We start from the raw sequence: 13879 nt of genomic DNA on the forward strand, positions 1-13879 counted from the left end.
GTTCATTTCGTACAAAAAGCAAAGCTTGGTCGTCATCTAGATATCCATCCAGATACGGGATATGCTTGCAGGATTTCAGATAATTCACACCCTGTTGCTGTTGCAGGAAAGATGAGAGGTGCCGCAGCTATCCGAGAATACTCTGGCCTCTGATCTTTCATTGGACGGACGAAGGATATTTGGATATGCCTCGACGACCATTATCCATGCGTTTTAGTCGTTTGTTCGTTTCTGTGCAGATAGATAGTAGATAGAAGACGGACGAATGCAAGCTGAATCACTGTGCAGATAGATAGTAGATAGAAGATGGACGAATGCAAGCTGAATCACGTGTGCCACTTTATCTCCGGTGTGAAACATGTCGGCTGACTGATGACTGATGACTTATCTCCAGCAGTACAGTGGGAAAAGGCCACCCCGCCCACCACTACCTTTCCACTGAAAACGACGTGTGCTCGCTCCCTCTCTCTGACTGAAAGGGAGAATAATGCACCTCATCTTATTAGGAAGGACGGTGAAAGCAAGCCAACAACAACCACTGGAAGATAACCTAGGCTTCCAGAGAATTCTTTTTTTTAGAAGACGGTAAAAGCTTTGCCGAATTTTTATTAGACGAGGAAAAAGAAAAAAAAAAACAAAACAGATTTACAGATAAGCTTCCAGAGAATTCAGATCTTCCAGAGATGAACACTGATGACTGATGTAACAGATTGAAAATTCATCCATCCATCAGCAAAAGCACCCAAACTGTTCAAAACCTACGTATGTTGTTCTCAACGTGTTAACATTCTGTTCGTACAAAGGCTAGGAGTGCGTCATACTACCTCCCTTCCGTTTTGTAGAGTTAAAGGATATTAAATTTGACGAAATCAAATATTTTTAAAATATACAAATATGATGTGTAATAAATATTATTATACTAAGCATCAAATATATTTTAAAGTATAAATATTAATACTTTTTTATATAAATGTAGTTTTTTTGGGAATTTATATTAATGTAGTTAAAGTTGAGATTATTTGACTTGTCGGAAAACGAGAGTTATATGACCTGTTTGGTTCATAATTACAACTTAATTACCACGCCATTGGTTAGTTATGCCATAATTTTTTCGACAATTGTTTAGTTTACTGTCGCGTCTATGGCACGCCATGGTTTCTTAGAATCCTATCCCACACGTTATAGACTTATTTCTTACCCAGCTTTGTCATAAGTGTGACTTTGACTTTGCTCGCCACACTTCTTTCTTTGACAGTCACAGATTACGGCACACAAGTCAAACAAGCTCATATTCTTTTTGGGATGGAGAGAGTACTTTCATTATTATTATCCTGAAAAGAGCACCCAAGCTGTGTGTGTATTATTATAGAGGTGGGGATGATTTTATTCTTTTGTCTAGAAAAGAAAGGCTCTGCCACCTGAATATGATATATAGTACGATGCTGAGCCGCACTCACAAAAATGTAGCCAATGGTGGCACACCAATTTGTGCCGTGGACCGACTCTCCCTCCCTCTCTCAAATTCCCTTATTCCTTCTTTGCGACTGAAGGTCGCTATCACACTAAAGCACGGTATGCTATTTGCTAAGCTGATGTGGCACACACATATAGCGCGTGATTCTCAGATGGACAGGATTTGGCCAATGCCGACTCAAAGGCCACCATGCACACAAGCTACTAGCATGTTGCACGCCCATTAACCTTTTGAACTCCCAAAATGGAAGTAAAAGAGGATGGATGCTTACCCATGGTTGTGCTGATGAAAACACTGGTTACCACAAAAGACCAGCGGTTAACATCTCGTACTTCCCAAAATCTCGATTTTGGGGTTAGGGGTTTGGGTGGGGATGGTGCTGGAGTCATAGAAGGGTGGGCTTAGGGGATGGTCGTTGGTGACGGTTTGCCTGGCGATGGTGGAGAATTGAGGGCGGTGAGCGAGGATGCTGTTGGATGAATCGGTAAAGGAGTCAAGCATCCAAGTAGTCAGTGGAGGACACATACAATGACAGTGAAGGCGGCGGCGTTAGAGACGGCGAGATCACTATAGACCATGGACAATGAAAATGGCCAATAGTAGTCGGCAGGTGTCTATAATGCCAGTGAAGACACCATTAAGCCTGGAAGCAGGTGGGCCGTGGGGTACACGACTATAGCATGAGGTCGTTGGGGAAGAAGGAAGAAACGAAAATGGAAGGGAAAAAAGGAAAAATGAGGAGACGAGGTGCTAACCTAAATCGACGCGTATACTTTTTTAGTGCCTGTCCAATTCCCCGTGTGATGCTTGATTGAGGTGCTGAATGCAACTTCCTATACCTTTGTTGAGCTAGCATATATATATCTGAGGGGGATTATTGATGTTCATTCTGCGGACAATCAGGCTTATTCGAGTGCCAATCATCCAATCAAACAAATTGAAAGATCAATCAACGGTCAGTATTACTTGCTCCCTAGTTTTTAGCACATGAGCTTTGGTTCATATCGTATCAGTCCCCAAATAAAACAACTTTGAGGTGTCTTAAGTAAAAAAAAAAGTTTGAGGCATTTCTAGAAAAGGGCGCCAATATTTATGAAATAAGCACAATATGAAAATACATTTTATGGTGTATATGATTGATTAACACTAATTTGGTGTCATAAATCTTGATGTTATATATATATTTGGTCAAACTTTGGAAATTTTGACCAAAGATAATTTTAGAAATTGATTTATTTAGAAATTGGAGAAGTATTTTTTCCCCCGGCAGCCGCTAAGAAAGTGGCGTTTTACTGACATCATTGTCGATGCATATCAAAATGTAGAATTACTTTCCCTTGGATGATGTCTATATAAGACGACTTACGGTACACTAAACCTCATCATCAGCTTAGCTTCACTGTCTTCCAGGGAGCAAGTCCTTATTAGTCTTTCACGCCCAAATTAAAGGACATGCCAACCATGCCTGCACTTTCGGGAGCCACCGGCGTGTTACCTCCGGCGGCGGCCAACGTCGTCGTCGAGGACATCTATGGCTTCCTGCGCGTCCTCGGTGACGGCACCGTCCTCCGGTCACCGGAGCAACCCGTGTTCTGCCCGGACACCTTCCCCAGCAGCCACCCGTCGGTGCAATGGAAGGAGGCCGTCTACGACAAGGCCAACAACCTCCGCGTCCGCATGTACAAGCCGTCGTCCACAGCCGCCGCCGGCGAGGACGCCAGGAAGAAGCTGCCGGTGCTGGTCCACTTCCACGGCGGCGGCTTCTGCCTGGGGTCGTGCACGTGGGCGAACGTGCACGCGTTCTGCCTCTGCCTCGCCGCGGAGGCCGGCGCCGTCGTGCTCTCCGCGGGGTACCGCCTCGCCCCGGAGCACCGCCTCCCCACGGCGGTCGACGACGGCGTGGGTTTCCTGCGCTGGCTGCGTGCGCAGTCCACCATGCACGCCGCCGCCGACGGCTGGCTCACCGAGGCCGCCGACTTCGGCCGCGTGTTCGTCACCGGCGACTCGGCGGGCGGCACCATAGCGCACCACCTCGCCGTGCGCGCCGGCCTGGCCGCCACCAAGCGCGGCGAGGTCGATCTCGACCTCCGCCCGGTCACGGTGCGAGGCTACGTCCTCCTGATGCCGTTCTTCGGCGGCGTCCGGCGGACGCGGTCGGAGGCCGAGTGCCCCGCGGAGGTGCTACTGAGCCTGGACCTGTTCGACCGGTTCTGGCGGCTGTCGCTGCCGGCCGGCGCCACCAGGGACCACCCGGCTGCGAACCCGTTCGGGCCGGACAGCCCCGAGCTGGGCTCGGTGGACTTCCGGGCGCCGGTCCTGGTGGTGGTCGGTGGCCTCGACATGATGCGCGACCGCACCGTCGACTACGCCGAGCGGCTGGCGGCGATGGGCAAGCCCGTGGAGCTCGTCGAGTTCGCCGGCAAGCCCCACGGGTTCTACCTGCACGAGCCGGGGTCCGAGGCCACCGGCGAGCTGATCGGCCTCGTCAGCCGGTTCCTGCACAGTTGCGAGGCGCGGTTGCTTGATTAGCTAGCTCGGTGCATGCATGTGCCATGTAACTGTATGATCGCATCAAGGTTCGTGCATGTGTATTGTTGTGTGCATGCAGCTTGCCCAGTGTGTTCCTCGCGTCAAATGTGTGCTCCAGTGCATGAACTGTGGACTTGTGTAGTAGGATTGATACCACGTGTCGGCAGCTTAGTCGAATTGTGTCCACGTGTCAGTCATGTTTAGATGTTTAGTGATTGTCTCGTACACTCGTGCATGCATGCATATATGGTCTTATATGTATTTAAGAGACTCTGTATGGATGTTGCAGGATTTTATATTACTGTATCGATCAAGACACTATTTTGCTGGGAAGATTCGAATATTTTGATTTTATTCATCATCGAGTTTGTGTATACCATCCCTACCATGCATGTCTTTAGCCCATCGCTACCGCTCTCTATCCTTCCAACATTAGCTGACACATGAGTATCTATAGTTCATCCTGACCCTTCGCTACCGCTTTCCTTTAACAAGCTACTCCGCCTTGCCAATGCTTGTCTTACCGCTTGCAAGCAAATAAGGTTATTTTCTTTTTAGTATTTGCTATTAAAAAATCCATGAATTCGGTCCAAACAAGCAATGGATTGAGCAACTAGCGCGAAAGCCGTTGCGCTAACGCGCATCCTCTTGCTCGGTTAATCGAGTTTAGGATTGCCAATTTCATTGTTCTTTGTCCAGTGCTGCACTAAAAACACTCGGCAAAAAAAAACACTCGGCAAAGAGGAGGTTTGCCGAGTGTCAAAAAAAAAACACTCGGCAAAGAGGGGGTTTGCCGAGTGTTTTCTTTTTTGCACTCGGCAAATAAATAAAATCTTTTTCTGGTAAAGAACGAGAAGAAAAAAAATGAAAAAAAAACTTTGCCGAGTGCCCAAATCTAGGACACTCGGCAAAGGACGAAATCGTATTTAATTCCTGGCGGGCGCCCCTCCCCTCCCCCTTCTTCTTCCCCCATGGCCCCGCCCTCCCCTCCTCCCTCTCCGTGCGTGGCGGCGGCGGTCCTCCCCAGAGCGCGCCGCGGACCTCCTCTCCCGAGCGCGCCACGCGCGGCCCTCTTCTCCAGGCGCGGCGGCGCCCTCCCCCCTCCCTCTCCCGGCGTCGCGGCGCCCTGCCCTCTCCCTCTCCCAGCGTGGCGGCGCCCTCCCCCTCCCTTTCTCGGCGGTGGCGCCCTCCCCCCTTCCTCTCTCGGCATGTCAGCGCTCCCCTGCCTCTCCCTGTGCGGCGGCGCACCTCCCTCCCTCTCCCTGTGCGAGCGGCGGATCTACCGGCGGCGCTCCTCCACCGCCTCCACCAGATCCGGCCCCCGCGCGGGTGGATCCGGCGACGGTGGCGCACGGGGAGGCTGGATCTGGCCCCGGCGCGGGCGGACGGATCTAGTTCGCGGCCCTCCTCTCCCGGCGCGGCGGCGCCCTCCCCCTCCCTCTTTCGGCGCGGCGGTGCCTGCCCCCTCCCTCTCCCGATGCTACGGCCCCTGCCCTCTCCCTCTCCCAACATGGCGGCGCCCTCCCCCTCCCTTTCCCGACGGTGGCGCCCTCCCCCCTTCCTCTCTCGGCATGGCGGCGCTCCCCTGCCTCTCCCTTTCCCGGCAGCAGATCTACCGGCGGCGCTCCTCCACCGCCTCCACTAGATCCAACCTCGGCATGGTGGCGGCCTGGGCGTGGTGGCGGCACGGCGTGGTGGTGGTGCGGCGTGGTGGCTGCGCGGCGAGGAGAAGACGGTGGCTTGGTTTTTTTATTTTTTCTAAAAAATTGTTTGCCGAGTGTTTTTTGGGCACTCGACAAAGTCTTTGCCGAGTGCCCGGCAAAAATCACTCGGTAAAGTTAGTTTGCCGATAGAATTTTTGCCGTGTGTCCACACTCGGCAAAGGGATTGCTGAGTGTTTTACCGTAGTGCATATTCGGATATTTTACCCTTCTTCTTCTAGACCTGAACTTTGAACTGACCATCGTCGACATTTCATCCTTGGACCTCCTTCATTCATCTGTCTTGGACCTTGGTGCCTAATTATGCAGTTAGCACTGCAGAACCACGGTCGGAGCCTCGGAGGAAGGGGGGGGGCGCTTTGGATTTCAACCCAATGAATGGCAACCATCATAAAAACAAAGTTTAGTGGACAGGAGTGACAAGAAGAAGTATGCAGCGGAATTATCTTCAGGGCGTGAGAGAAAGGGAAAACAAACATGCTACACCAAGTAGAGAAAATGTAATAGGCCCAGCAAGTTATATTCCCTAAGGCATGTTAGTACTAATGGCGGAGCTCTGAACATTAGAAGTACAGAGATCCAGACATGCCATTGTAAGTCGTGCTTTTTCTTTAATTCCCCTAAGGCATGTTAGGATTAGTGGTGGGACTATTTACCTTAGTTAACTAGAGTTCCACATATGCCATTTATTATTGTGGGTTTCGTCCATGTAGCTCGCTGTGTTAATATTCGAATGTATTTGTCCCTTCAAAAGTTATATTGTTCCTTATAGTACTCAAGTTATGGTTGGGTGATGATTATCTCCGGAAAAGGACAACAAATGTTTTTAGTGTTGCTTCAATAGTGCTGAAGTTAGTTTTCCGTCGGGTGATGGTTGTCTCCGTAAATGAGGAGCAAATCGGGTGATGGTTGTGTGGAAAAGAAGGGATACAACATAAAATAGAGTAGTCGGCTGCACAGGGGCCGACGGGCGTGTCGGCAGCTCGATAGCCGACTGGCCTGTTGGCAGCCCAGGAGCTGACTGGGCCTGTCGGCCATCCAGCTGCTGACAAAGATGCTATCGGCACCGACAGGCTGTCCTGGGGGGCTTCGGCTGCCACGTCGCCGCCACGTAGGCCTGTCGGCTGCAGAGCGGTCGACAGGTGTCCTGGCCATTGGACGGCCGACGATTTCTTTATAACAGCTTCTAGATTTATAATTATTCATTAAAAAATATTATTTAAAAAATTCAGATGGCATATTACATACGTGCCGTAGCTTGGATGATCATAGTGGACACTAATACGTAACTTCAAGTGTGCACTGAGCGTAGCTTAGTTGGTTGGATTTTTTGTGGTTGAATCTGTCCGCTCTGACATGGGGATCGTATTTTTTTAGATTTATTATAGTATTTAACTACATTATTCTTTCATTGGTAGGTAAGGCGGCTACGATGCCTTCATCAATCTTAGATCTATCTGTTCAATCTCAATTGGCAAGGTCAAGTGAGTACTTCTTGTTGGGTTAATTGGGCTTGTTCCACAGATTTCCTCCGATCCAGTTAAGTCGAAAGCCCAATGCCCATGTTTATGCTAGGAGTTATGTGTATTAACCCCACATGACAAATTAAGGTGAAACTAAATCACATTTCAAGGGTAAAATTGTTGCAACTGTTGTGAACCTGCAAAAAGGAGGAATTAATCTTGCTACCCGCCGCGCGCTGCTGGCTTCTGGTCGTGCGCCTTTATAAGAAGGGTTCTTTAGTCTATCTATCTCGCTCTATGGGCAGCTCCAATAATATTATTTCGCATTTTAATAGAAGAGAGAGAAAAATTATCTCTTTATCAAAAACTAGTCTCATGTGTATATATTCTAAAATTACGTGAGAGTGTCATATGTGATTATTCATATTATGAGCTATGTGCAAAAAATTAGTACTATCGGATAAATTGAACTAAGTCATACTATTGAGGGGGCCATATATACTTTCTCAAAAAGTTCATAAACATCGGTACCTTCAAGATCAGGGGCGGAACCAGCCTTAGACCATATATAGGCTCAGGTCTACCCTAGATTTTGGCCAAATTATTAGTACTGTTAAATTTTGAAGGTCTAAACTAAAAGAAGTCAAACATCGTTAAGTACTTTTGTCTCCAGATTGTCCCTCCGCTTGGCTGATGCTCGCTGCTTGTGCTCGGCCCTCGCTGGGTTCAAATTATGTATTGGATTATAGCATAGTAAATACGAGATATGTTAGATGTTGTCGGCCGGGTTGCTTACAAGTGTATCATTTTTCATGCGGATATTTTCATGGCATGGTTGTTGCATGAACAGAGCATGGATATAGGAGTATATATAACCCCATTGGGTACACTTCTAAGAGCAACTCCAAGAAAGTAGCCATTTGAGTTGTGAAACCCTGTTTTAGGTATTTTTTGGAAGAATCATGGCTCCAACAGCTATTCTATCATGTTTTTCAAAATAGCAAGTCATTCATTCCGCACTTTTCGCTAGGTAAAAATAGCAAGCCGTGAAGGCTCGCCATCTGCATGGTGGTGTGCTAGCAAATGGTTGGAGTACAGGAAACGGAGAAGCGAACCAATCTCAACATGACATGTTAGATTTTAAAAATAGACAATGAGAAATTTAGAAAGGTTGCTGCATTACTCTACTCTTTTGGAGAATGTTCTATTTTCGACAATGGCTAAACCATGGATTTTAGACTCTTATTTTACAGAATCTCTTTGAGTTGCTCTAATTAATTAAGATTCAATAAATCTTTGCCATTCATCATCAGTCATAATTTTAAACCTCCTCCAAGATACTCCAAGGAAATATCAAACTGTGAAAGTATATATGTTCCACTCATGGACCACAAATTATGGAAGTAATTAAGCAAGGCCATCATACATGCATGTCCCCACCTAGAAGTCAGCCCTCTGTGGCCAGTAATAAATCTCAAGCAACTAACATGCTCTGACTTTAGAGCAAGGCTAATAGTTACAGCCGGCTGCTGACCGTAAGGTTTTTTGTAGTCTTCTCCTAGCCCACTCATATAATAGTAATGTCTTTACTATTAATACAAGGCCCGCGTGTCTCTCTCATAAAGTTTCTTAGTTCCTGTGCCTAAGCCGGCTGTAAGTTTACAGCCCGCTTCTCCTCTCTCTTCTCTCTTCTCTCATCCGCCTCAGCATTTAGCCAGCTTACAACCTGTTATTATACTTGCTCTTGCATGGAAAAGCCTAAGTGGCTAATAAATGACCATTGCTTGTGCTTGGAAGTACTAGTACGAAAGAAGAAATTAGTCAGGGTCTGTGGAATATACTATGAGCTACGGAGGCAATGATACAGCAAAATGACCATCGCAAGTCAGTACTAGTGTCTAGTGTAGTAATTAACATGCAGCCAACTTTGTTAAACTAATAAGTGGCATAGCCTAATAAGTGGGCAAATGACCATTGCTTGTGCTAGTAACTAGTAGTACGAAATAAGAAATTATTAGTCAGAGTCTATGGAATATATTATGAGCTGCCAAGGCAATGATATATGACATAAGTAATTTAGTCAGTACACAGTACTAGACTACTAGTAGTAACATGCATCCAACTTTGTAAAACTTTAAACAGCTAAAGCTTGAAGCCTAGACTACTCAATGCTTCCGTTGTCACACATTCATGCATCTCAGTAAGAAATGTGTTTCCCATGTTGAATTTTCTACTTAGTGGTAACATGCAGCCAACTTATTAAGCACGTATTAGTCTTGTCGGCACATGAACATTGTATATTAAGAGGTCAACAGCTATACACTGATTCGTGGATCAAGTTAATCCACCCCAAATAAACCCGTCCTCCACTCCTGCTCGTCGCCATTGGCGAGCTCTATCCACTGTACTTTCTCTCCCTCCACTCGGCAGTGTCGGCCCAACCTTAGCAGCCATGTTCCCGTTCCCATCGAACGGAAAACGGGAACGGGAACTTAAGGTATCATTTTATAACGTGGGAATGAGAACATTCGCGTTTCCGGAACGTAGACGTTCCCGAAACGGGGGAACATGGGAACGGGAACGTGGGTCATGTTTCCGTTCCCATGCTGCTAAAGGACCAACTCCCTCGTCTTTAAAATTAGAGTCTGTCTACTATACAACTATGTGTTTTATGCAGTTTTAACATATGAATTTTTTTGCACCATAGGATTAAGATCCAACAGCCTCCACCCTTCTTCTACCTCCAGCCTCTAACCTCCACAGATCACAGATCACAGATCACAATTTTTTTTTTCTATGGAAGGACAAATCACAGATCCGTCGCCGCCGCCGACGCCATGGCCGGCGCGGAGAGGCGCGCCGGGCGCGGGCGCGGGCGCCGGGGCGAGCTCGCCGGTCGCTGTCGCCGGCGCCGGTGGTCACCGGTGAGAAAGAGAGAGGGAGAGACATAAAAAAAAATCCATGTATTTTTTTGTGCTAAAACACATGTGTGTTGTATAGTATTTCTGTTTTAAAATGTCTCCCACGCTATCAGCTGACAGCTACTGCGCCCTCCGGTTAATATGAACTAGTTAAATTCAATTAATGTTACGAGTTACCACAAGTTTGGCCGAGGCGGCGACATCTAGCCGGTGCGCGCCTGCGCGGCCACCGGAGGGATTGAACTCTCCCGGACGCAGATACCTCGGTCGAGCTCCTCAGCACACCGCCACACTGCCGTCTTTACCGAGCCTTATTGGCCCGTTGTGGCTGCTCTAAGCGTACCAAGAAAGCAGACTGACTTAAAGTTATGGTAATTTAGATCTTGCACGAAATGATTAGTAAGTTTAGGAACAAAAATATACATTTTGAAAATGTATAGGCATCTAGATGACACCTCAAATACCGGTGTATTTTACTCTAAGTTTGTGCCACCGTGAGTTGTCTGGCACCATGGATTACCACGTAGGCTAACGGGTCAGATCAAGGCCTATTAGGACCTCTGTTGGAACCCACTACGTACAAGTTTAGACTTTAGAAACTAAAAAGTAGTCATTTCTAAAGTTGGAATACCGGAATGGCACAACAAGCTATAAGTTTGAACACCGGTACTGAATTTTACTCAATTTACATTTATATGGACAGCGGGAGGTAATAATAATGAAATAAAAGACTCTTGGATGTAATGTAATCATATATGATAGAACCTAGCATACACTGATACACACGAACACCTCAGCATACACATGCAAGTTGCACTCTACAAGAATTTTCATAAAAAAAAAGAGAAGGTACGAGTGAACAACAACACGACTTGAAACGTGGTACATGCATATGCATGCATATACCGAGTAAATTAAGCAGCAGCCTCTGACGCAGTGATGGCGCCGCAGCCGTCGACGAAGCGGGCGACGGTCTGGATGAGCTCGCCGGTGGCCTCGGACGCCGGCTCGTGCAGATAGAACCCGTGGGGCTTGCCGGCGAACTCGGCGAGCTCCACGGGCTTGCCCATCGCCACCAGCCGCTCCGCGTAGTCGACAGTGCGGTCGCGGATCAAGTCGAGGCCGCCGACCACCACGAGGACCGGCGGGAAGTCCACCGAGCCCAGGTCGGGGCTGTCCGGCCCGAACGGGTTCGCCACTGGGTGGTCCCTGGTGGCGCCGGTCGGCAGCGACAGCCGCCAGAACCGGTCGACCAGGTCCAGGTTCGGGAACGCCTCCTCCGGGCACTCGGCCTCCGAGACCGTGCGCCGGACGCCGCCAAAGAACGGCATGAACAGAACGTAGCCGCGGACCGTCACAGGGCCTGGCTCTGGCTCCGCCGCGGCTGAGCCGCTGCCACTGCCAGCGCGCACGGCGAGGTGGTGCGCGATCGTGCCGCCCGCGGAGTCGCCGGTGACGAACACGCGCCCGAAGTCGGCGGCCTCCGCGAGCCATCCGTCGGAGGCGGCGCCGCCCGCGGACTGGTCTCGGAGCCAGCGCATGAATCCGGCCCCGTCGTCGAAGGCCGCGGGGAGGCGGTGCTCGGGGGCCAAGCGGTACCCCGCGGAGAGCACGACGGCGCCGGCGTCCGCGGCGAGGCGGAGGCAGAACTCGTGGACGTTCGCCCACGTGCACGACCCTAGACAGAAGCCGCCGCCGTGGAAGTGGACGAGCACCGGAAGCTTCTTCTTCTTCCCCGCGGACGCGGTCGGCGTCGGCGTCGGCTTGTACATGCGGACGTGGAGGTTCTTGGCCTTGTCGTAGACGGCCTCCTTCCACTCCACGGACGGGTGGCTGCCGGGGAAGGTGGTCGGGCAGAACACTGGGCCTGCCGGCGACCGGAGCACGGTGCCGTCACTGAGCACGCGCAGGAAGCCGAAGAGGTCCTCGGCGACCTCGTTAGCCGTCGCTGCGGCGGTGCAGCAGGCGGCGGCCGAGACGGCAGGCATGGTTTGCCAACTTCACTTCAGTCAACCTCGGAAGACAACAAGTCAAGAAGGCTGGCTGAGCTGAGGATCTCCAGCTGCCTAAACCGTCTTATATATAGCTAAGCTAGCCATCCCGTGGTGCGGTGGTGGTGAAAACTAAAAATAAGAGCGTTGCGCATTTTGATTTGATAGAAGTAGTATGCCCTTGGTTCTATCGAGCATGATGTAGCGTCTTTAGCTAGCAGTAACCCCACAGTAGCAAAAACACGTTAAGGCGACGTTGTCGGATTCAACTCAATCCACATGTATTAGGATGAATTAGAGTGGACCTTGAACTATGTTCCAACTTAATCCACCCCAATACACATGGATTGAGTTGAATTCGACAACATCCAAACAAGGCCTAACTGGGACCATATCGTGAGAGCATCTCCAAGAGTTTCTAAAACACTCTCTCAGTCTAAGATATTTTGCAAAATTGACGGGAAAAAAAACGACCAATTCCACCTTCCAATGTAATGGCACTTAGGGCTTGTTTGGTTCCTTTAATCCGTGGACTAAAGTTTAGTCCCTGGACTAAAGTTTAGTCCGGATCCTGTTTGGTTCCAGCGACTAAAGTCCATCAATGCAGTTGTATAAAGACAATATTACCCCTGTTGAGATGAAGATATTACAGCTGCTGGCTACGGGTGGGATGGGGAGTAATGAGGGGCAGGATTGTCTCCAGAACATTTTAGTCCAGTTTAGTCACCCCCTCATGGACTAGAGAACTAAACCCTTTAGTCTAAGTTTTAGTCCATGTGTTTGGCATTTTAGAGACTAAAAGTGAGCATTTTAGTCCACATTTTAGTTTATTCCATGGAGACAGACAGTCCCTTAGAAAAACTCACTCCCGCTGAAAAAGTCCGCGCAGTCGCAGTCGTGCGTATACCATCTGCTCGTTCTCACCTGCGTGTCTGTGCCTGCTGCTGCTGGCCGGCAGGGCGACTGCTGGGTGCTGGCCGGCAGGGGGCTGCTGCTGCCTGCCATGGCCAGCTGCTGCCAGCCTGTGCCTGTGTTGCCCGTGCCTGCTAGTGCTAGCCGGCAGAAATGCTGCTGCTGCCTGCGCCTGGTGCAGGATGGCCGACTGGCGGCTGTTGGCTCCCCCTCGGCTGCAGGTCGCTGCTGGCCGCGACCTGGATGGAAGCACAGTGCACAGACTCGATCTCCTTCGAAAAAATCCGCGCGGCGTCAGGAAAGTTTCCCATAATCTATTTTTAATATTTTTGGAGTTACTTTTTAGAAAATGTTGGAGAGATCTTTCTTTCATGTTCCAAATATTATTGGTGAATTGGGTACTCTTGGAGATGATGTAAGGTTTCAACCAAAAGTAACGAGCATCTCAATTGGTATCACAAGACATTCATATATACATCCTCTTTTTCCAAATTGTAAATTATTCTGACTTTTTAATATATAGTTTTTGATATATATCTAGATATACATAGTAAAAACTATATATCTAGAGAAAAAAGAACGACTTCCAATTTACAAAAGATAGAGTAGTAATTATTTGATTTGCTAGTCTTTTGTGGTAAACTGGTAATGATTCTTTTTATCGAGGGTAAGCCTCAATCGTATTTTTGCTTCTTTACTTGGGTTTCAAAAAATGGTAAAGTATATTGTGTTGCGTGGTGGCCTTTTTTTTCTTATGTGAGAGTATGGTAGCCTTTGAGACTTTGAGTAGCCATTTGCCAAATCCTGCGGATCAGATCGTACACCATGCGTGTGCACGCCATGTCTGGTTAGCAATTAGCAAGGCTTG

General features: G+C 48.7%; 2 protein-coding genes across 2 annotated transcripts; one reads left to right on the top strand and one right to left on the bottom strand.

The window, feature by feature from the left end:
• Positions 1 to 2887: 2887 nt before the first annotated feature.
• On the top strand, positions 2888 to 4336 carry LOC136545243 (carboxylesterase 15-like). The gene has a single exon (XM_066537289.1). The coding sequence runs from the start codon at positions 2927 to 2929 to the stop codon at positions 4001 to 4003; it is 1077 nt and encodes a 358-aa protein (XP_066393386.1). The 5' UTR covers positions 2888 to 2926; the 3' UTR covers positions 4004 to 4336.
• A 6438-nt stretch (positions 4337 to 10774) lies between these two features.
• LOC136545245 (carboxylesterase 15-like) lies at positions 10775 to 12187 on the bottom strand. The gene has a single exon (XM_066537290.1). The coding sequence runs from the start codon at positions 12094 to 12096 to the stop codon at positions 11023 to 11025; it is 1074 nt and encodes a 357-aa protein (XP_066393387.1). The 5' UTR covers positions 12097 to 12187; the 3' UTR covers positions 10775 to 11022.
• Positions 12188 to 13879: the final 1692 nt, after the last annotated feature.

This window comes from Miscanthus floridulus, chromosome 3, assembly GCF_019320115.1.
Source record: "Miscanthus floridulus cultivar M001 chromosome 3, ASM1932011v1, whole genome shotgun sequence".
Classification (NCBI taxonomy): Eukaryota; Viridiplantae; Streptophyta; class Magnoliopsida; order Poales; family Poaceae; genus Miscanthus; species Miscanthus floridulus.